This window comes from Elaeis guineensis, chromosome 5, assembly GCF_000442705.2.
Source record: "Elaeis guineensis isolate ETL-2024a chromosome 5, EG11, whole genome shotgun sequence".
NCBI lineage: Eukaryota > Viridiplantae > Streptophyta > Magnoliopsida > Arecales > Arecaceae > Elaeis > Elaeis guineensis.
This window is the reverse complement of record NC_025997.2, coordinates 113835560-113860288: the sequence shown is the minus strand read 5'-3', so window position 1 is coordinate 113860288 and position 24729 is coordinate 113835560. Positions and strand designations below refer to the sequence as shown.

At 36.6% G+C, this 24729-nt stretch overlaps 1 protein-coding gene across 1 annotated transcript in view; it reads right to left on the bottom strand.

Moving 5' to 3' along the window:
- Window positions 1–24729, bottom strand: part of LOC105045538 (ABC transporter A family member 1) — a 90356-nt gene that overhangs the window by 22613 nt on the left and 43014 nt on the right. The window contains exons 19-24 of the mRNA XM_010923852.4: window positions 21822–21876; window positions 21663–21734; window positions 16422–17138; window positions 16059–16237; window positions 5339–5549; window positions 1896–1979 (exon numbers count right to left, since the gene is read on the bottom strand). Of these exons, the coding sequence (XP_010922154.2) occupies window positions 1896–1979; window positions 5339–5549; window positions 16059–16237; window positions 16422–17138; window positions 21663–21734; window positions 21822–21876 (1318 nt within the window). The remainder of the gene's footprint in view (window positions 1–1895; window positions 1980–5338; window positions 5550–16058; window positions 16238–16421; window positions 17139–21662; window positions 21735–21821; window positions 21877–24729) is intronic.

Genomic DNA, 24729 nt, shown 5'->3' with positions numbered 1-24729 from the left:
TTGGAGCTGCATAATCCTCTAAAGCATTACGATGACCCAATTTATATTTTATGCAAATGATCATCGGCCATTACATCATCACGTTGGATACATGTTTAACTAAAGCAAATTATAAGAACACAAATACATAAGTATACACTTCATGAGATATATTACAGCCAACTTTAAATTCCTGATGGACCAAAACCTGAAAAGGTGCAGAGCAGATATTATTTGTGCATCTATGTGTGGCTTTGCATAAAAATTGACCAGCTGCGAGTTTGATTGGATGTGGGCATGCAATCGGGCCAAGCCTCAGCAAGCTTGGTTTGACCTTGAACCTTGAGATCAAGCCTGACTTATTTACCATTATATCGAGCTCTATTCGAACTTAATTTTGAACCAAGCCAATTTCGAGACTGATTGATCAGCTTGGCAATCCTAAATTGAGTTGAAATCAATTCAAGCTTGAACCAAGCTCGGTTCAATCTTGAATTATAACTTAATTCAAGGTTAATTTCATGCTAGATTCCACCTTGAATTAATATTTATTAATTCAAAGAATAAACAAAATACACTGGTTAAAGGCTTATCCAACAGTCCATTATCTATATAATGTGCAAGTATATTCAAGCCTTATTGAGCCAAACCTGATTGAGCTGGATCAATCTTTGGCTTGGCTCGAAATTAAATTCGAGCATGTTTCACAAGACAAGTTTGATTTGTTTAGCTCTCAATTAAGCTTGATTTGCACTTTTCTTGAGCTGAGCTCCAGCAGAGCTCGAGCTCCTCAGTTCATTTGACAACACTAATTTCATGAAACCGAGAGTATTTAGAGAAATAGATTAACAAAGTTTCAGCCTGAAGTATTCTCAGCAGCCACAGTGCCAAAATGACAAGCAAAACCATACCTACTGTTCTTCCTAATGATAAAGACAATTTCAAGGAGGATGTAAATACCAAAACACTAATCAATACGATCACAAGCCAAACAAACATCTGCAAAAGGCCCCAAGCATAGTGCAGGAGCAGAATATGTTCCTTCAAGATAAAAAGATTGTCTACATAAAAAAAGGAGGAGAACAAAACAGCTCACTAATCAAATTGTATGGGCAATTTACAATATCAAGATACTGAATGGACAAGATTGCATATTTGTTGATGATAATTAAAAGCAGGAAAAATTACAGTTTCGTTCCCTCTACTTTGCGCTAGTAGCGCTCACACCCCCCTCAGGTTTAAAAATTTTTAATTTGGTCACAAATCCTGAAAGAGAGTTGCCATTAATTTGCCAAAGCTTCAATTTACCCGTGATGTTTTTAACATTAATCTATTTGTTTATGATGTCTCAACTCTAAAGCAACATAAAGGCACCAGATGTACCAACACAACCCAACTTATTCTGCTGAAAGGTGATCCTTAAGGTGTTGCATCACATTTGAGTTAAACTAAAGTAAAACGGTGTTTCAAATTTTCAATAACCTACTACTAAGGTAGGGTGCCAACTGGCTCAGTCAGTAAAGTCACTGAACATTGATACCACATACCGCAAAAGTTGACTAAAACACCCTCCTTTATATATATGGTTAAGCTAGGTAGATGGACCAATACATAGATTAAAAGCACAATGCCCCAACAAAGGTCCCAACAATCTAAAAGCAAAACTCACTGAACATGAGAAGTGATGCACAGGACTGCAAATGCTTAAGATATAAAACCTCTGCCGTGCAAGATTCTTTACTACGCATATTCAATTTTCAGATATACTCTACCATGCATCCTAGCAGCATGCACAAACCTCGGCAAATGTAGAAGAGCATTCATACTCATAACAGGCACCACAAAATGCATGAAATGAGCGATTTGAAGTACATCGCTTATTTAAATGTTTAAAAAGATGTGCAAAAAGGAATAACCTTAACAATGGCGACTGCAAATGAGGCTGGGATGAAGGAAAATGCTATATTAACAATAATTGAAGCAGAGAATGCATCCAAATCCTACAAAAAAGATGCATGCCATAAAAAGCAAATCCAACATGGAAGTTAGCATAAGCAATGTGAATATATGAAACCATATGCAGCATGTCGAAAATAGCCCAGCCAGGAAACTGTATACATGAGCACTTTGGATGGAAATATAGATGACATTAATAATTTGAAAAAAAAAATGTCGACTACAAGTACGCATAACATGCACAAAACGATTAAAATAAGCTACAATAACATACATGAAGATCTATAAGGTTCATTTAGAAGGATGGAGCAAAATAAGTCAAATAAGCTTGGTATACTTTATGCCCACTTAGATATCTCCATCTAAGAATATTTGTTGGAAGCATTAGATATAATCAAACTACAGTTCAAAGAAGCATGGTTTTCTGTACCGTGCCAAACCAGCCAGTACACCCCGTACCGTACCGGACCGGCCAGGATCTGGCACAGTTTGGCCAGTGAAACCGATATACCGGAGGGAGAGGGAAAGAGAGAGAAAGTGAGAAAGAGAGAGAGCAAGGAGGAGAGGGAGAGAAACCCTAGCCGTCGGAGGCCAGCGATGGCCCGCTGCGGCCACCGGAGGGCTTCCGCAGCCCGATTATCGTCCGATAGGACTTTTACGAAAGCGAGAAAGAAAGAGAGAGAACTCAGAGAGGGAGGCGACGTACCAGACGGACGGAGCCTCCGTCGCAAGGTCCCCAATGGCTAGCGAGCCCATGCCGATGGGCCTGAGGGCGGTCAAACGGGAGGAGGGCCTCCACGGCTCCGCCCCCTTCTTTTTCGAATCAAGGTTTCACCTCAATTTCAGATTTTTTTTTTTTGATTTTAACATATGAAGTTGGCAACCCAATTGCTGACTTCACGATTTTTTTTTAAAAAAAAAAGGTAGAGTCGGTATATCATTTGCCGACTTTGCCTGTTTAAAAAAAAAAACAGAACAGGGGCGAACCCCAGTTCTGCACGGGAGGGTGGAGGCCATCCTCTGCACGCCCGACGTCAACTACCCTCGACGCTCACTCGCCGGCCATCGGAGAAGTCACGTCAGCGTCGGCGTCCATCCAAAGACCTCCGACGGCCTCTGGTGAGTCTGTCCCTCTCTCTCCTTCCCTCCTTCCACTCATACCGAGCTTGAAAAGAGCTCCGATGGCCTCCGACAGCTACCGAAGGCCCTCTCTTCCTCTCCCTTTCCCTCTCCTCTCCTTCTCCCCCCTTCTCTTCCTCTCTTTCTTTTCTTTTTTCTCCCTCTGGGCTGTCCTCTAGCGTGTCGATTTGCGTCGGTCCAGTACGGTACAAATCCATACCGACTCGTACCGCCGGCCGACCGGCACAGGTCCCGATTTCGGTTTCGGGAACCTTGCAAAGAAGTATGCTACTTTCTTTTGCAAGAAGTAATCGATATAGTTAAACTACAACTAAAAAAAAAAAAAAGTATGCTACTTTCCTTGTCATGTGGTACAACATATTCAGAATAGGATTGCCAAATGATTAAAACTACAACAGGCCAGCTTCATTAATACATTCTCAACAATGTAAAAAAGCATGTATGCTAGGGAGTAGGGACCCATTTGATTCAAGAGTTCCAGCAACAAATAAAGGGTTAGGAATGTGTTTTAAGTACCCATCTAAACTGGGTGCTACAGGGCATATCGTGCTGACCTGGTGACAATTGTAAAGAAGACCAGGTTAAGTACCAGGTTCCCTACCAAATCAGAATGAACTGGTCCAAACTGCTTAGTGTTGATTGCACAAAGCAGAATGGTCTAGCATCTCCCAGTTCCACAACAGTACTGGTTTCTTCAAGATAGGACAAGAGGAAGACTAAGTGGATGAGCTCAAGTTCTTCCATATCAGGCTGCAAATTGGCACATTCAAATCTCCAAGTCCCTTTGCTCTTCCACCTTTATTTTTGTCATAAATTGGACAAATTTAAAAAAGGGGGAAAATAAGCTAATATTTCTTATTTTGGGTACGGTCTTCATTATATTCTGTAGATCCAGCATGAACCCTAAAAAACTATTAAAACTGGGAAAAATTATGGAAAAAACAGCATTAAAAACCTACACAAAAATGAAAGAACAAATAATAATTGCTTTTTAATGTACCGGTGTTGACCAATATGATGTAGCATACCATATGTCGGGACAGTACCGTACAGGTAACCATACTGAACGGGTACTTGACTGATATGGGGTCTAAACCAGTACTTAAAACATAGGATCAGAATATAAACACCTTATATTAGATTATTTCGTCCTGAATATCAACAAACTTACACCTCCAATTCTACCTCTGTTATTGTGATCTAAATTTAATTTATATAAATTTCAGATCACTACAAAAGTACAAATTAGTACTCAATAACTTGAACTTCGTCAAGAAATAGTAGCAATTATTCCACCAGGTTAAATTCCTAGTTTTCCTTCTTGAGGTGTTCTAGGACTTGTAGGATTTTTAGAAATATTTGATACTATCACATCTCAACAAATGGATAATGTTATAAATGTTGCATATGGTCCATTTCTATTCCTTTCACATGTGATCCATTGGGGTCAATCATGGGAAAATGACTACAGAGTATAAGCTATAAACACTCAAATTGGATTATGGACAGTTTGAATCCAACATAGCACAATTGTAACCATACCAAGTGTAAGTGTCTATTACATATTTTTCCTTCTTTTTGATAATTACATCATGGAACCAATCACTGGGAACATATATGACTACACAAAAAATTGCATTAGGTAATATGTATGAAATGTATAGCAAATATTGATCTCTTCGAACAAACCAAGAAACAGCCAGACAGGTTTAAAAGCCATGAAGAATAGTTCAACATGACTTACATACATTCAACAGATAATTAAATAATGATGATGTTATGGAAGATGCTCAAAATGAGTTGCTGAAAGGAAATGTTTAGCACTGCTGGGTAAATTTGAATGTGATCTCAGAGGGCATGTTCCTGTCCTGGGAGCAAGTGGCAGATAAAATTTGTAAGGCTGAAGCCAAAGGCAGAAATGATGCCCCCAATTACAAAAGTCAAAATACTGAATGCATCCATGTCCTCAAGATATTGTTAGTAAACTTCAGATATACATTTATTCTTAAACTTGACTTGTATAAGATCTAGTCTTTGATAAAATCAAAAGTATTTCTGGCAAAATTTTCTAAGAAAAAAGTTAAGTAACCTTATCGGTCTATTTTCTTTTGGCCCATCTCAAGTAGTTGTAAAACTTGACTACTGGAATCACCGTAATTGGTTTTTACAATTACTATTAACTGTATAAGTCAAACACTACATGAGAAACTATGAGAACAACAATGATAGTTAGTAGCAAAAATAGTGAAAGAAAGATGCATACATGTCTCTGAGACCTCTGTGACATTGTCATCGGCAAAGGGTGATTACGAGTTCGAATTGTCATATTTTTATTACCAGTTGCAAGCCTTAAAATTGCAGAATTCATCACATTGATATAAGTTGGTGCAGCATGCTGACAGGAACTGTTATGAAGTACCGTGTATCCAACACTCCCATCATCATTCGGGTCATTCATTACAACTGCACCATACCTACAAGAAAGACAAACTTATATATAGAAGCAGAACACAGGTCGCAAAGTCAGGACTCAGAAGTAAAACCGAGCGTTAAGCCACAGCTACCAACATATGTAAATTCAGTTTGGTACAAGATATTTGACATATAAATAATAAAATAAATAATATTTCATCACAATAAGCTAAAACATCATGAAGGAACTAATCATGTTGAAGCAGTGTTGTCACAGGCAGCCACCTAGGCACCTACACGGTCCTGCTAGGTGCCAATCACAACACTTAGGCGAGAAGTACTTTTCTAGCTACAAGTTAGGTGGCTGCTCACATGCCGAAGTTGGCACCTGTCAATTTTAGACTGTTTTTTATGAGGGTGCCTATTTATGATATTATTTATCATTTTAAATTCCATGTTTCTTCATAAACAATATAAATCTATTCACTCCCTAGTATTTCTGGATATATTTAGTTAATATGAATTTTTTATATGGTTCTATGAACCAAATATATGCGTCTGTATACAAGAACATAATAAAAACTTCATTTAATTTTTGGGGATTTTAACTCTAGGCATTTGCCTGGCTGCCTTGGCTTTCCGCCTATGAAATTTCGAGAGGCCACTGCTTAGGCCCACCACGGCAATTAGACAATCTTGTGTTGAAGTGAACTTTGATTCATGGAAATAATGGCTCTAAAGAACTAACTGATCCATGCATTAAATTATAATATCAACTAACTGATATCTCCACATGGTCCTGGAGAAGGAAAAAACATCCGTAAGACAGAATTGTCCGACTAATAGTTTCCATTCCAGCATGTGGGACCTTTAAAGATAAGCATTGTGCATTTATTAGCTTTCTGGCTGCATAGACATTTATGCCAGTTGCTTTATGATGCTTATGTAACTGGGCTTAAATGTAAGGCCCAAAATTTCAATCAAGATAAAGTGATTGGCCAGTTCAAAGGGGCACTTTGGTCCTTTGGCCCCTCTCATTTCACAAATGGTTGCTCAAGCTATCACAAAATGAAAAGAAATCACATAAACTGATGGTTCTAGCTGTAAAATCTTCCGCACTCCTTTTCTTTCAACTTCCTATCTTCATCAAACCTCCTTTTTCATTTATTTCTTTTCCCCATTGGATCGTAAATCATTTCACACACTTACATGTGCCTTTAAGAATAATGTTGCTAAGCGATCTAACCAGCAGGGAGTTTCCACTTGAAGGGGTTTTGAAATTAATTAAGGGTTCCATTCACAGTGTTTTGAAGACCAAAGCAAAGAATGTCCAAATTTTGAAGGAAACCATTCAGTATAATTTGCACCAATGACTTGTACTATCACTTTAATACATCTAAGTTTGCAAAATTTATTATATACTGACAATGTGGGGAAATATATACATATTCTTTTAATAAGTAGCATCATCTTGCTTCAGTCCAATTAGTTTCAGCTTTTGAGGGAGATCTTGCACCATTCCATTTCACCTGTGTTTGGTTGGGATCATGAGAGAGGATGGATGGCCCCCATCCACCATTTGATTCAAAGAAAAAAATATCTTAGGAAAGATCAAGGTTTCAGAAATCAATACTGAGATCCGTACCGGTTCCTGATCGGTACAATATCGTATCATACCAATGATAAAAAAATCAAAAAAATCCTACCTAGCAACATTAAAAAAAAAAGAGAAAATTAAACTGAACTGACCGTGAACCGTACTGAACCGACCCAAACCGTCCGATTTCGGACGGTTCGGCCTTGAATCGTACCAAACCGACTGGTACGATGCGATTCGGGACGTATTCCGAAAAACCAGCATGAACCAGACCGATTCTCCATTGGTATGGTACAGTATGGGGTATACCAATCGGTGCGGACCGATACGAAATACCATGAAAATGATAGATGAAAAAGAAGGATTGTCCATCCATCCCAGCCCACCAATTTGTATCCTCCCAATTGGGAGGATGCAAGAATGAATAAAGTATATAAGTGGTGCATTTCTACATTGACAAAATTACCTCTTGTTAATTTTTTGACTAAATCCTAACATCTCTTCAATTTTTCATTCATTTTATTTATATATTTTTTATTTTACCTATACTATTTACCCTATACTATTAAATTTTATTACTAGTTATTTTAATTTTAGCATATAATTTCAATAATTATAATTATCTTCTTTTTTCATTTATATTTACTATTTTTTGGTTAACAATTTGTATAAAATTAATTAACTATTTAAATTAAATTATAAATTAGTTAGTTATTTATATACTTAATATATAAATAAATTTATCATATATAATTAATTTAAAAAATTATTTATTAAATTAAATTAAATATTTATATAATTATAAATTATAAAATCTATAAACTTATATATTGCTCTACTTCTTTAGTATGAATAAGTATTACAAATTAATAATAATACTTTTTTATCAAATGATAGTTTAGTAAAAATATCATATAAATATCATCCATCCTTTATTTTTCTTCCTATACCAAACAGAGGAGAGAATATATCTCATCCATCCTTCTATGTTTCACCAAACAGACCGGAGGATGAATGGAAGATCCATCCACCCTCTCTCTTATCCCTTTTTTCTTCCTTATCCATCCTTCCTCCAATTCATCCTTCGTACCAAACAAAGTAAAAAAATGTGTGTCGACCCATTATAGTGTCTAATTCAGGTATGATAAAAACAAAGAACATATAACACAGGACATTTTTTGTAAAGAATTTTTATGATGATAAAGACTAAGGGGCAGGACAGACATTCTCATACTCCCCCTTAGCAATCAATATCATGAATTTTAATCATTCCGGAGTTTCAACATTGTATTTATTAACATTGATATAAATATCTAAAGCAAAAAGGACAAAAGAAAAATGAAATCTTGAGCTTGATTATTTGGGATTTCTTCCAAATTAAATGAGAACCAATGAAATCATGTTAATTCATTAACCTATAAATTTAATCTAAAAACTATTTTTAAGCGAAGAACATAGTAACATACAATTCAAAAGAAAGTAAGAAATTACCAAATATAATACATGACTAAAACAATATTTTCAAACATAGTATCATTAAAAAATTGACGTTTATTTAAGTCTTAAGAATTTCTACAAAGAAACTACTAAAACACACACACACATACGAAAGAAAAAAAATAGTGAAGTCAGCCACAGTTGCTGACATCACCCGATAAATCACGAAAAAAAAATCAAAACAGGAGCCAAAGCCCCTATTTCGATCAGGAGGGTAGAGCCCCTCCTCCAGCCTTCACCGGCCTCGGCAACGGCAAGGCAGCCTCCTCTCCCTCTCCTTCTCCTTCCCTCCCTCCACCCTCCTCCGGCTTCCACTATATACAACGAGCTCAGCTGCCCTCCAACAGCTCCCTCTCCCTCTCCTTCCCTCCCCCTCTCTTCCTCTCTTTCCTTCTCTCTCCCCCCCTTCCTCACCGGTATCTCATTTAAAACATCGGAACTATCCCAATCAGCTGCTGGTATGATTCGGCATGCCCCGAACCAGATAGTTCAGAGCAGTTCAACAAACCATGGCTATTACAGGGTAAGCTAGCCCACAACAATATCAACTAATTCTTGTATTTGCTTTTTCATAGAGCCAAACAAAGAAACTTAGAGCTGAATCCAAAAGTGCCAGGAAGGACTGTTCAATATAAATTTAGGAATAGTTTACTTTAGATTTTAGAATGAATGGCTTATTAAGCCCAAAAATATTACATATGTCAGGTTCTCATCTTCTCGGCTATTTATAGACAATTGAAACACAGATAAACAGAATAATTTAAAGCAAAATCTGAAGAAAGTCAAGAAAAACTGGATTTGATTGCATATAGTTTGGATACAGCCTAATAAGAACTCAAATAACGAAATAGAAATAATGGCAAGCAATGGCCATTAGACCCACAATAATTATTACATTAGAACGTCAAATCCATTTTACGATGACATGTAACCTCACAACATAATTTGAATTGTGCAAAGAGATGCCGGAATGTTAACCAATAATGCTAAACCACATATAAAAGCTATGCTACACACTTAAAGCAAATTTGCCTCAGGCGTCGGCACATGTGCATAGGTACATACAATTATGCATGAATGCATGCATTTATGTATGTCTGTATGTAAAAATATATGTATGCATGCATGTACATAAATGTTAGTATATACAGATATACAAGCCATTGTTTTGATGCTTATCTGAAAAGGAAAACTGAAAAGGAGAAGGAGAGAGAGATATACACCAAAAAAGTAAACAGCCATCAGTTTACAACTGAAGTTACTTATGATGTTATAATATACCTGAGCTGATAAATAATTGGGAAAACTCTATAATAAAAACATGATGACACAAAGTGCCCGACGCTTGAAACTGTAAGTCCTTTGCATGACACTCAAAAAGTGACAACAGTTTTTGCTGATATCAGCAGGATGCATCAATGTGGTGTATTCAGCTTTCTTGCATCACTTCTCGCCACGCCCAAATATCCAAGAGTTTATACCTTAGAAACCTTAAAATCGAGTATCCACATAAACTAGCTTGATAGCTAGACTTCTATCTAAGGTGAAACTGCTCTAAAGAGTTGGTTCCACTTTTCCCCAAACCAAAAGAGTGTCAATGTTGTGCTTATACTCTAGTTTCAGTAATTCCAACCTTTAGATATCTTTATTTGGTAATCCGACATTGTAACAATTAAAATTATATTTTGAAAAGAAAATGTTTAAAAGTCATGTTTAGACTTTAGAGCCTACTGTATCATTGGCAAACCAGCATATGACAAATAAAAATAGCTATGGAATTTGAGCTCCTGAATAGCCACATGTACATCAAAAAAATTTATACTTCCTTCTAACCTCTTTGGAATCCGATGCAATAATGCTTCCAACCGTTCTCACTTCTTAGGTATAGGTTTAGCATAAAGAAAATGCTTCTCAGCATTTAAAGAAATGAAGAAATTTAAAATAATTAAAATAGATGACATATATAGTAGTACTAAATTTTGCTCCATAAGTTAATTTCAGCCAAAACTAACAGTTTTTGATTGGTTTCAAAGTTTACAAATGAAACTTTCAACCAAGCACTCCAATATCTTTTCACTCTTGTACCAGCTAGGTGAAACGTTCCTTATTTTACATCCAATCAGTCCAATCGGAATCCTAGCATGTGGTTACACAATAGCATACTTAAATTGGTTTTGGTGTAGATTGTTAGATGTAGACCCTAAAAGCCAATCGGACTGACATATTAATTTTTTCTATGACATAATTTCATGCTTGACCCAATTAACTAGGATAGTTAATTTCCATTCATGTAGTGTATGTGTCCATGAATCGTCCAGAAAATTAATAAGATGATAACACATATTCTCAAGAGTTAAGAATTTGAGGCATGTGTCATTGGTGGTTAATTCCTAAATTACTTTCGATCGATGGATCATCACAGAGATGGTAATTGATCCAATTAGATTGGTGCACGGATTACTTTTCTTTAGGTAGACGAGTCTCGAGTCTACAGTGTAAGAACACTGAAGTGAGAGTACAAATATTTGTTAGAGAACAAAGATACCGAGCGTGACCAACATGAGAAGTCACATGGATGTCTACTGACGACTTTCTCGATGCTGCATTAGTATGAATAGTTCTTTGACCTGCGATATCTCGACTATTCACAATGAGACTGTGGTAGTTTGACTGCATTATAACTCGATCTCCTAGCCACAATGAACTATGAGGTGCATGTTGGCTGCAATAGATTCGTTGTAGGAGTAGGATGTGTACCTAGATGGAATCTATCGATCTTGATAGATAAAGAGTAGTCCTATGTGATTTATGAGACTGAGTTCAAAAGATCTTAGCCAAGACAGAGTGAATGATGGAAAAGTGTTTCTATAGTTTTTACATAAGAACTCAAGTCGAATAAATCTTACATATGACAGATGATGGAATTTGACGAATTTTTCATAACCTCCATGTTGCCGGGACTCACAATAGAATTGAATCACATAATAACTACACCTAGAAGTTCATTCCTTCTATTCTGCTGGATTGCCACTATATCTACTAGATGTCACTAGTAGATTGTGGAATCACTGAAAATTATTTAGATGATCAATAATTCTCAATTGACTGAATTGAAAAATGTTCCAATCCATTGAAAGGAGTTTCGATGATATTTTGATGGAGATCAAAATATATCTCACTACCAGACAGAATAGAACCTGCGGAATCGCACTTAAAAATGGTTCTAACTAATCGGATTGTTGAATCATGATTTCGAATCATAAAAGGATTCAATTATCAATATAATTGATGATTGGACTAATCTGTAAAAGTTACATGGAGGACTTGCTAAGAATTGTAAGTTAAAAGATGACTAATTTGCAATTATTGCTAGATTATTTGATTTGATCAAATATTGGAGTTGAGTCTTAGTCAAATTAAATTCAGATTTAATTTGATTGGACTTGATTTGAGTTTGACTCGGATTGGATTTCATAAGTCTAAAAGGTTTAAACTCAATCAGTGTTTAACTTAGAAGGAAACCCAAATCACCTTGGATCTAATTTACAAGGTGTTTAAGCCATAAAAGGACTCTCTCTAGCATATGCCGCCCCACTCCCCCTCACGTCCAAGGTTTTCACGCTATTTATTTTGCATGGAGATTGGTTGGCGTGAGAAAATAAGTGACACCCCATGAGAAGAGTTGTGGCACCCCAAGTCTCTAACCTAAAATCCTGTTTGAATTTGATTTGAACTGGAAATGGGATATGGCTTTAAAGGGGTGCCTCCTCTCATCTAATTGAGGAGAGATTAACATGAAATAAAAGGGTGGGACAACGTGAAAGAGGTGGTTGGTGTGAAAAGAAGATGGCATACAAAAGAAAGAAAAGGGAAGGGGCGCTCCAAAGGTTGGACGCCTCTCCCTTCCTATGTTTCTCTTCTTGACGTCCATGGGACGGACGCCTTGCTTTTCTCCACCTTTGGTCCAAGAGTTGGATGGATCTCCCTCTTCTTCTCCTCTAGATTCAGTCCAAGAGTTGAACAGAAAAAAAAAAAAAGAGATTTGATCTCTTGATTGTTCGCCGTACCGGATCGAACCGTCCGGTACGGGACGTACCGAGCCGGACCGATCCCTTACCGGTCCGGTTCGGGCCTATTTTTCGAAAACCGACCCCGAACCGCACCGAACCGCCCGGTTCGGTGCTGTTCGGGCCCATACCGCCCGGAACCGGACAGTACGGCTCGGTTCGGTATGGTTCGGGGTGAACCAAACCATACCGCCCAAAGGAGGGGGGAGGGAGGAAGGTGGGGGCCTTTTTACGTGGTTGGAGGGAGGGAGGGGGGAGAGAAATGGGCATGGCCCACTTCACATGAGGGGAGGGCCTGGTGCTTTAATAAGCACCAAGCCTTCGGTGTTCTTTGAGAGTTCTCGGAGAACACCCATGGTCATGAGCAACTTAATCGTTGAAACCTCCAAAAAATTAGAAAAGAAGACAAAATTTCGTAAAATTGGAGTGATTTGAGAAGAAGCTGATCTTTGATCGGAGGTAAGATAATCTGTTATTTTGTTAATAAATATTTTTTTTTGTTTTTGTTGTTAGAAATAGGATAAAAATGAGGTAAAATAAAAATAAAAAAAAATCATGCCAAAATCTTATGATTTTGGTATGATTTAATTATATGTGATACATCTTTGGAAGATCTACACGATGACACCAAAATTATTAATTTTCATTAATTATATATTTTTTAAATATTTTAAAATATTTATTTATTTAAAAATAAAAAAAAATATAAATTTTAGAAAAAAAAACTAGAGTTTGGAAATCATGTTTAGAATGATTCAAGCTACTTAAATCTAATTTCAAATTTTTTTTTCAAATATTTGAAATTAAAAATTTATTTTTTTAATTATTTAAATTAAAAATTTTAATTATAAAATAAAAAATATATAAAAATAGTGTTATATTTTAGTTAATTTAAAAATATTATTTGAAGCATATAACATATTTATTTTGAATTTATAAATTTTAAAATAATTATTAAAATTATTTTAAAATTATATATAATTATTTTAATTATCATTAAACTATCGTGTTTTGTTATACTTGCATATATTTTAATTATATATATATACTGCGGACGATCTTGCACGTGGAGTAGGGTCCATGGATGTATCTGGATCATCCTCGTATTATGGATCCTATTATCCACAGCCACCTTATGATCCATATACATATGGTGCATCCGAGGCATCATCTTCTAGTGGTTGCTATCCTATGTAGCTTGGAGCATCTTACGGATCAGATTTTGCTACTGGCATATTTGGATGGGCTCCTCCACAACCGTACCATCATCTCGAGGATACTTCTCAAAGTCAGAATTTTAGCGAGAGATCTGAGATGTCTTACAATCCAGAGAGAATGCCTTATGAGATGATGAATATTCGAGAGTACGGTGCAACTTGGCTAGAGAGTTGGACTGATATCCCTTCAGACTATGTTGATGATCCAGACATCTACGAGCGTCACAGACACTCGACAAGAAATTAAATGCAGAGTACATCTTAAAATTCGTATATCAGTTATTGCGCTTTGTACTTAAATATTTAGATACATTTTAATGCGTATTTTATATATTTTTTCTTTAGTTTTAAGATGACGTAGTTGAAATATAATGTAAATAAATATATGTTTGAAATTTGGATCAAGAGTCTTTGTACCGCAACCTAACTTCAAATTGAACCCAAATATGTCAATAATATGCAATATAATGCCATATTGAGGTTGTATTTATCAATTATTAACTTCAAAAATCTAAAAAAAAAATTTAAAAATTGAAAAAAATATTGTGTACCGGTACCGGACCGGTACGCCTAGGCGTACCATGTGTCGGTACGGTACGATACCGGTACCATACCGTACCGGTCCGGCACCGGTATGCCGTCCGGTACCGGTACAGCAAACCTTGATTCTTTTTCCTCTAGATTTAGTCCAAGCATTAGACGAAACAAAAAAAAGAGAGATCTGATCTCTCATCCTCCTCTAGATCTCCCTCCGTTTCTCGAGCAGAGAAAAGAAAAAAAAATCATATTAAATGTGATTTCTTGCTCCTATAGATCTATTTGGTTCCCTTAAGAAGAGAATCAAAAGGGAGAAAAGATTCGACAATCCAAAGAGCAATCTCTACAAAAGAGCTCGCACCCCGATGAGATCAGAATCTCCTGATCAGATCAGCCTCGAATGGATACCTGTAGAGGTTGGACACTTGTGCGGCTTCAACGGATCTTGAAGACATCCACGGATTATCAGATCGCGGCTTTAACGGACCTTGAAGACATCCACAGATCATCGGATCGCAGTGAAGATTTATCCGCGCAAAGATAAAAATCAGATTTTTATTTTTGCATAGATCTTAATCTTGTACGTATGATAATGCCTGATTTTATGTTGAAATATGATATCTATGCATGCTAGATTAGATTAGATCTAATTAAAGATTAATTTTAATATCGTTCTAACATAAGGTTACCCTGGCATAACAGTGAAACGTTATGCTGTATGGTTGTCCTAAAACGATATTGAAAATAATTTTTGAAATTTTTCTTCCACAACGTAATTAGTTTTTGAAATTTTTGCATGCAAACGGAAACCCATGTGATGGATTTCCTAACAGTCAAGTGCCGAAGGAATGCTACTACAGCAACCACCAACTACTTGCTGTGAGAAAACAACCAAAAAAAGAAGGATTTGGTTGCCAAATAGTATTATACAGACAAAACTTCCTTGGGTCACTGTTTATTTATTTTATGCCCAGTTCCTGACCCACATAAAATGAAGAAATATAAAAGCAGTCAAGCACATACAAGTGCCCCCACGTGCAAGCATGCAAGCGCACATGGAAAATTCAAAACAGAATGGGAAGGGATGGCAAAATTGTGAGGCACAAAGAAAAGAAAAGTAGAAGAAGAATCCAAGAGAAAAAATAATGGATTAGGGTACACTGCACTGCATAGGATGAACAGCTAGCTGTTTTAGTCAGGTTGAAATCAAGCATCTATCAAGACTTGAAGTCTTAAAAAACAGTCCATAAACAGAATAAAAAGGGAAGGCTTCATATTAGACATCATTTAATGATTCAGAACCCCATTCATTTTTTTTTATAAAAAAGACTCTTCAGAACTTAGATCCAAAGGCACAAACTTATGAAAGATATTGAAACATTGTTTTAACTTTTAAGGCAACAATTATAGTTGCTTTAACATCGGCACAGATGGGAAAAGATAGTTCCTTCCCCCCGCCCCCCACCAAAAAAATAAATAAATAAACAAAGAAAAGAGAAACAAGAACCACTGATTAACGTATTGATTCTTACACAGATTTCTGATTCTAACATATCTCAATACAACATCAAATTAGTTACTAGTTAGAATGAATGTGGTCAGCAAAATGGAATTTGGCAAAGATGCTAAAAATATCAAGGTCAAAACCCACAATACCTAGACTGGTAAGATTCATTCAAACTTGTGATCAGAAATTCACTCATGGAAAGAAGAGCAGGGCCCAGATCTGGCCCTGCAGCATCAATGGCATCAGCAAGTGTCCTTTCTGAATGAGGGAACCTGAAAGTCCTTGGTTCCTCTTTCTGTATCCAACCCCCCTTCACATGAGATGCAACCTGTAGGATTAGAAATATTATAAAGTCTCTCCTTCAAGAAATTTTAGTAATGATGAAACCATACATCACTCGGACATGCATGCAAATGCGAAACAATATACTGAAAACAACCAATATACTGCACTGAAATGAAAAGTGATAAACTGTATGAAAGATGAGGTTTTCTTTCCATTGCAAAACAAACCTTTTTGGCAATAGGCAGAGAGAGATTGAATGGAATAGGTCCTCCACCACCTCCTCGTAGCAAAGGATTGAAATACGATGTTGTCAAAGTCACAGAATACTGATCAGGATGTGGCTTAAGTTTCAAAAACAGCAAACCAAACAGCAAAAATACAGCTGGAATGAACAGCTGGAAAACAATTGTCCTTCTATCTCTCCGAGCAGATATTGCCCTTTTTATGACAAGAGCTTTGCTATGTTCCCAAAATGTAGACCTCGTAACCAGACCACAGCAACAAAACTTAGATGTAATAAATGCTATGAAAGTACAAATAGTGGCAAATATTAATCTGCAGATGCTTCCCAGAGTATAACATATCCATATGAAGAACTTTATATGAAACTGAAAGGATAATTTTGAGCTTGTTGATTTTATCAGTGTACTGTGGGAAGCTTCAGAAACCACTGTATCAGATCCAGTATGAGATGCATAATATATACTTTTATCATTTTCATCTAAGTTTTGCCCTGAAACTCTCAAGAATACCTCCTCCAAGGTTGTGACAGAGATACCGTAACTCTCAATGCCAAAATTTCCCTCACCATAACTGGAGTGGCATTTTTCAGAGCTTAGATGTGAATCATATGATCTTCTTATGCAACTCTCAATTTCTCGAAACATGTTCTCAAAGGAAGCAGATGATGCAAGAGGAAGTCTGAAGGAAATTTCAGTACCCACCTAAAGAAGCAGAAAATAAATGCAAAAAGTTTCAGCGATAAAGAATAATTGAATGAACAACAGAAAAATACGAGCAAGAAAATAGTTGATTAACTTTAGTAAAAGAGGTTATCCAGGGTTTCCAAGATAAAATGAACCACAAGCCTGTAATGAAAGCCAGATTATCAAGAAAAATTAGAAATTATCTAAAACCATATTCCCCACATAGATTATTGAAATAAACATATTAGATGCAAGAACAGCAAAGTTGCTTTAGTACTCATGGAATTAATTTCATGTGAAGTAAATAAACTGGCAGTAAATATAGCTCCTAGGTTATCTTTTTCCTTTCGATTTCATGTCTTTATTTACACCAAGCTCAGTGAACTGTGTTTTTTTCTTTAAAAAAAAAAAAAAAAAAGATGCAGATAATCTTGTCTTCAACTTCAAATTATTCATCATGCCTTATACGTTATTCTTCTTGATCATTGCAGGTGAAATAAATGAAGCCTCAATGGTTGAAATCAGAAGAAGGTGAAACAGAAGAGAGGAAGGTTTGTGAGGAAAACAAAGAATGGCGCTTTGCTGCAAACTGATTTAATAATAATCGCTTTATTAGGATCAATTAGCACAACTGCTGAAGCAATGAAAATATAATTAAAAACCTCCTTTAATGACAAGCCATATTTAATTACATTTTGCAAACTATGGTTCCCAAAGACATCTCACATGACTTATGATGTTGGAGCTCTTTTGAGTTCCTAGTTCATTGCTGCAAGCATCATAAAAAATTATTGGAGCATTTGCTGTATTTAATGACTGAGACATTGTCCAGCAAAAGAGCTTGTTTGCTCTCCAGGTCTTAAAGGAGAGGAGACTTTACTCATGTATCTTTCCTTTCCTTTTATTTGGCCGTTATTTAAAAACCTTTGGATGTAGCAGAACTGCAGATTGATTAAGAATGCCTTTTGAAATCATGTTTGAAAGTCCTGTGTCAATTGTCTATCTAGAGAGATGAATTTTGAAGAATTTGGAGTTATTTTGTTTCAAAGAAACATCTTGGCCAGGTTCAGTCTCTTTCATCCACCTAATTAGTCCCATGATCCCATCCCTCCTCATTGTTTCCTTTCTTCAGGTTTTTTTAATTATCATATTGTTAGAAAACTTAAATAGAATTAGGGAATTTATTTTAGTATAAGGAGTCCAGATCCAATGAGAATTGGCTACCTCATGCTTCTATTTTGCTCTTCCTTAGGGGCTTTGGAAATCATGAGTATCTTTCTTATGTTGATCATCCTTATTCTTATAGGACAATTATCCATGGAGTCAATTTATAGTGCCTAAGGAACATATATTGATCAATTTAATAAAATTGACCTAAACTCTAATTTTTTTGGAGGTTTCAAACTGCTTAAAGTAAATATCCCATCTTTTGCCTCTTTCTCATTTTCTGTTTCCATGCAAAAATACCATTGATAAGGACTTTGGGTCTAGTCATCTTGACATCAAGTGTCCTTAGTGCATAGCTGTCACACAAAATCAAAATGAAAAGCTTGATATTTCAATTCTTATGCCATGGATACAGGGAGTTCTCCTTAACAAGCCAACTATCGAACCGGAGTTGCAATGGAAGGCTGAGTTTGAAGCAAACTGGATGGGGAGATTGCTCAAAAGCTTGATCCAGTTAACAAGTTCCCTCTATCAACCATTCAAGCCACAATAACTTAAGACTTCAATCAACTTCAGGACTGGCAGGAACCAGCTTCAACATTAGTTATATTGCTAAAGAGCCTATCGAACACATAATGGAGGATATGCAAGACCAATGCCTTTATGTGAAGGATGCTAAAAGTAATAGGCTGTCATGAGCGAGATCTGGGCTTTTCTCAAACAAAGGTCGAGTTTCCTCAAAGGCTAGATGGTGATTCATCAAGATGGGCAACTGCAACCAGAAAGGTTTTCTTGTTTTCATCAAATTATTATTAATTCAAAGGTTCCACTTATGTTAAGAAGATGAATGCATCAAGCAATATCACTGAGTTTCCATATTTTCATGTGATACCTTAACGAGAAGAATTTGCCTCAAGAATCCTTTTCTATTTCGTCCTATTATTGTTGAAGTCTGGCAAGTCATGGTCCAAAATTCAGATCTTACCATCCGGATCAAAATGCCCCTAGATGATCTGATTCCATCCTTAGATCAGGTTCAATGTGGGATCACAAGATTTAGATCCATATGATGTACTGCATGATCCTTTGGATCAAAGGATCCAACTTGATTATACTAATTATATACTAAATCATGGATTCAGCATTCCCCGAATCGTCCTAAATCGGATGGTTCAGGGCGTTCCGAGCCGTAGCAACGGCAAACCGGGATGGTTCGGATGGATAAATCGAAACACTGGACAAGGAAGAGGGAAAGAAAGGGGGGAGAGAGAGAGAGAGAGAGGGGAGAGGAAGAAGGGACAATGCTGCTGGAGGCCAGTGGTGGCCCGCCGAGGCCGCCGGAGAGCCATGGAGGCCTCCATGGCTGGGTGTCGCCCGATAGGATGTTTAAATGAGAGAGAAAGAGAAGGGGGGAGCAACGGTACCAAAGAGATGTGCAATCAACAGAAAGGCTGTCAGAGGGCGCCGAATGGCCGTCATGGCCATCGGACAGTGGAAAACGCACGAGCGGAGCCACAGTTGCGAAACAAGAGCAACTACCCCCATTCCCTCATAGCATTTTTTTTTTTAAATACCAATGAATAGTGAAGCCAATAATGGATTTGCCGGCTTCATTATTTGAGAATTTTTTTTTTAAAAAAAAAAGTAAAAAACAATGAAGCCAGCAATGGATTGGCCATCTTCACCATAATCTGGGTTTTTTTTAAAAAAAAATCTGTGAAACAGAGGCGATCGTCCATGTTTTATGCTTGTGGCGCCGCAGGCGTCGATTGCACCGTCCGATGGCCACAGCAGCTAGTCGAAGGCCCTCCAACAGTTTTCCCTCCCTCCTTTTCTTCCCCCCCCTCTCTCTCTTCCTCCTCCTCGGTTCCCTTCTCCTTTGTGTTAGTTCGCGCCGGTCCGATCCAGTACGGATATGTACCAGCTCATACCACCAACTGACTAGCACCGGTCCCAATTCTGGTTCCGTCTTCCTTGCATGGATGGATCAGTTTTTAGCAATTAACATGACTTTGGGGCGCTTATATTACTTGCCAACAATAAGCCTTTGGTAGTAAAATTAGCTAGTCTATCGTTGAAGCTCAAAGAGTTGAAAAAAATGATTTTTTTTGTATTTTTACAGCAACATGTTAAAGTCTTGTCCTTGTTTTTTCCAAAGAAATTCTATGTAAAACTATTGTTAAATTGATTGATAATACATAAACTTCTTGAACAACCAAACAAAGTATTTGTTCCATAAGACATGCTATATATGGGCCTATATTGGTCTAGACTTTCTGGAATGCAAGGCTTTCTATTCGCCATTCATCTATTTTATAGTGGACTCATATCTCAATTTTCGTATTTCTTTATATTTAAAAATCCTGAAAGAAATCAAAAAACTCTTATAAGTTATGATCCGATCCAATCTATCTCCCCTTACGATTTATGACTCAATCCCAATCTTGACAACAATGTTTGGGCCTTTCCATCATGAGTGATAAAGGTGAGCTTGCAAATATCTGTCACAACTATTTTGGAGTGTTAAAGTCAATTTAAGCAGTTCGCAAATAGTGTTCATGATTGATAACAAAAAACTACTAGTCAAAACGTTTATGAAGTGGTGTCACTTAGGTAGTTGTTGTGAGTTTTATGTTTGTGAAGAGTAATCCTCAAACATTACTTTGCAAGCAACAGAACACGATCTTAATTCATATTTTTGCTGCATTTGATTCCAGATATCAGCAATGGCATTTTAAGGTTCCTGCGGTGTTCATTTTCACTATTTTTGACCAACTCTCCTTGGAAAAGAGAACTGAATTACTTAATTAAGTATTTCAAAATTCGAAGTATCAGTGTTGCTTAAGACTCAATATCTAGGTGCTGAATATCCTCTAAGGTTCCAGAACATGTCCGAAACACACACAACATTCTGTTACACTTCAAGTGGCAATAAACCATGCAAAACAACTGCAGCATTCTGATAAAGAATATGCAGTTATTTCAGGTCATCGCTAGGCAACAGATAATGCACGAACCAGTCAAATTAGAGAAAGTTGTAATACTGGATGGACACTGACATTTAATTGATATTTTAGTTTCATAGGAGCATGCACACAGTCATCTGCATTTCTGTTCACAACAGATATTGTGGAACATGGATAATTCTAGAGCATAGAAACAATTTTTTTTTACATTCTAAAATAAATATATGGCCACAACAAGAGCAATCCAAATAAAGAAATCAATCATTAATACTCTGAGTCATGGAAAGTTGGAAATAACAGTTTCAATCAAGACGCTCCTAATGTCCATATTTATTTTAGTAAAAGCAAGGAGCACAACAATAAGAGAGATCTGCTAAAGAACAAAAACAGATCAGTGAAAGACAAATACATCAGATAAGCATGTAGCGGTTGGAACATGACGATGAACAATGTCAGCAGCCACAGAGGCACCAGTTGCAGCCTGAATAGAATATTATGAATATTAGATAATAAATGAGAGTTAAGTTTACCTTGAAAAAACCCTGAAAAGATAAACTAAGAAACAAACCTTCACCATTGTAAGGGTGTAACCAACCCCATATTTATGCTTCAAGAAAAGGGAGCTGCCAAAGAAAAAAGGAAAATTATACAGCTAAGAAGGTAGTTAAAGGCATAAACCAAGAAAATGTTGTGTAGAATATAAGGAGCTTCATAATTACTATGTATTTAAAGTTCTGAATGTCAACGCTTACGCTAACTCTTGAAAGTAAGATGTTACCTAGATCGTTGTCCACATAAGATGGTACACACACCAAATTACAGAATAAAGACATTGACTACATTCAACACACAGATAAGAGTAAGTTGGAAGGACACAACCAAGATAAAGTACACCACGAAATGAAGTATCACTGGATAACTCGATATAGGCTCTATATGGTGGGAAGGAATAACTATGAGAGTGTTGAGAAAATTATACCATTTATGTTGAATGGATCAGCATGCTGAGAAATAAAGAAGTGGACAGACAAATGATAACGATGATAAGTATGCTGAAGAGAAGATGTAGTTTACGTCATAACATTAAAATTAGAATCCAATGGATAAGTTGACAGGGTTGAGAATAAGGTTTTGGGATATATATTACCATGATGGTCTGGTCATATACAATGAAGGAAGCAAACATAGGTGCACACTGCATAGGATGACACACCATCAACAAAACAAACCAGGAGTAACTCAAAGACTACTTAGATCGTAGTGGTCCACAACAATCTGAAGATGCTCTACCTACAATAGGTCAGCTCTCCATATAAATGAATGGAAGAAGAAGAACCTCAATTTAAAACCCAAGAAACAAGGTCACAGCATACTTAGTGTGCATTCATGCAGTCATGCTAGTAACTTTGCAGGCAAACCAGAATAATAGCATATCTATTACAGAGTACATTAAGTATGTCTTAGTGAGTTCAATTTTTCTTTACCTTAACCGTTCTAAATTGCAGTAGTCTCTCTCTGTTCTCAAGCATAAGGAGGTGAATGAATAGACAGCGGATGTAGCAAATTAGGATGCGGATGTGCATTAAAATTAGGAAGCAAAAAGTTATCAAATGGGGATTACAAAAGCTGTGGCTGATAAAGAAAAGATCATGAAAATTTTAAGCATACGCAACATAGGTATGTGGAGCAACCCACAGCACTTGCAGGTATTGGCAGTTACTTGAATGTAAGTAGCCAAAAGGATACGTTGATAAGACTTAGTGCATCCATTCATCCATGCATCCATCCATCCAACCATGCACAATATAGGTAGTAGGTGCAAGGTTCGTCTTGATATCAGACCCCGAACCAGTACTATCTTATTACAGTGTTGGTACGCAGTATAGTACGAGACAACAAGCTGTACCGAGTGTTAGTATAGTAGGGGACTGCATATTGGTTCAGTACCAGTATAGTATGGTACGCTCACTACAGTATGGTACTGATCAGTGCAGCAAACTTTGATTAAGAGCAATGCAAAGGGCTTGGTAAGCACTGATAGAAGAACAAGGAGTAAGCCTCAGCTACTTGGAATTATTAATTAATGAATAAAAGTTATTTTGGTAGTTCATCATATTTTTACATCTTCTTTATAGAACTTTTAATTTTACGATGAAGTTCTTAGAACTATAAATAATCGATAAAGAAAGATTTATCGAATAGTTTTTAAACCATATTCGTGACCAAATGCAATAAATCAAAAAGTTAACGGCCACTTTTCTATCCATTTGGATTTAAAAAAAATAAAAAATAAATACCATTGATGCAAATAGGATGGAAGCCCACACACCATTGATGCGGATTGAATGGAAAACCATGCATGCCAAGGGTTGAGGGTCGAGTTTGTATTTATTTTGGAATGTTTCTATTTATCCTACAGAATTTGAATTTATTCTGGAGCATTTCTATTTATTCTGTCTATTTATTATGGACTTATTTGTATTTATTCTAGAAAGATTTGTGTTTACTCTTAAGGGGTTTGTATTTATTCCATTCGAAATTTGTGTTTATCCTCCATTGTTGTTGTTTATTGAGGGGGGAGACAGAAAGTAACCTATCCCATCTGCACTAATAGTCCCTTTACGTCCCCCTCCCCCCAATAAACACAACAATGGAGGATAGACACGAACTTCGGATGAAATAGATACAAACCTTTCTAGAATAAATACAAACGATTCTAGAATAAACAGGAACGTTTCAAAATAAACATAAACTCTGCAGAATAAACAAAAATGCTCCAAAATAAAAACACAAACGGATGGGCTTCCATCCCATCCGCATTAATGGCATGTGGGCTTCCATTCATCCGCATTAGCAGCCTTTTTTTTAATATTTTTCAAACCCAAACGGATGGAAAAGTGGCTGTTAAGATTTCGTTTGTCTGCATGAAGATCCGTGCGGATTGGATGATGGTGGGGAACCTAACAGAATTTGGAGCCAAATCCAGTATATGTCCATCCATCCAAACATCCATGCATATGCTTGCATCCATCTGTCCATCCATGAATATGCATATGCATGCATGCACAAGCACACACATATATATAGCAGAAAGGATCCTAAGATAATCACAAAAAGATGGCATTTGGCTGTACTAATCATCACGTCAATATTGTTTAGGTGAAGACTGGTAGCAAACTATTCTAATAGCACATGTATTACAAAAAAGAGTAGGTAGGCCTCAATGAATTTTCTTGTAATTCCCCCAACTACTCCAACTTAATTATTTTAGTAAATTACAAAATATTTATTTTTTGTTTTTCTTGTGCACCTGTCTCTGTATGTCCATCTGTCTTTCTTATATCTACATGTTTCCCAGGAGGTGAGTGTCTACGTGTAAGTAGTTAAACCCCAACAACCCAAATAGCAGGAGCTAGGGATGTAGTAAAGTAGATGGTTATGTTAATGCTAGGCAAAAAGCCAATCATAAAATCACA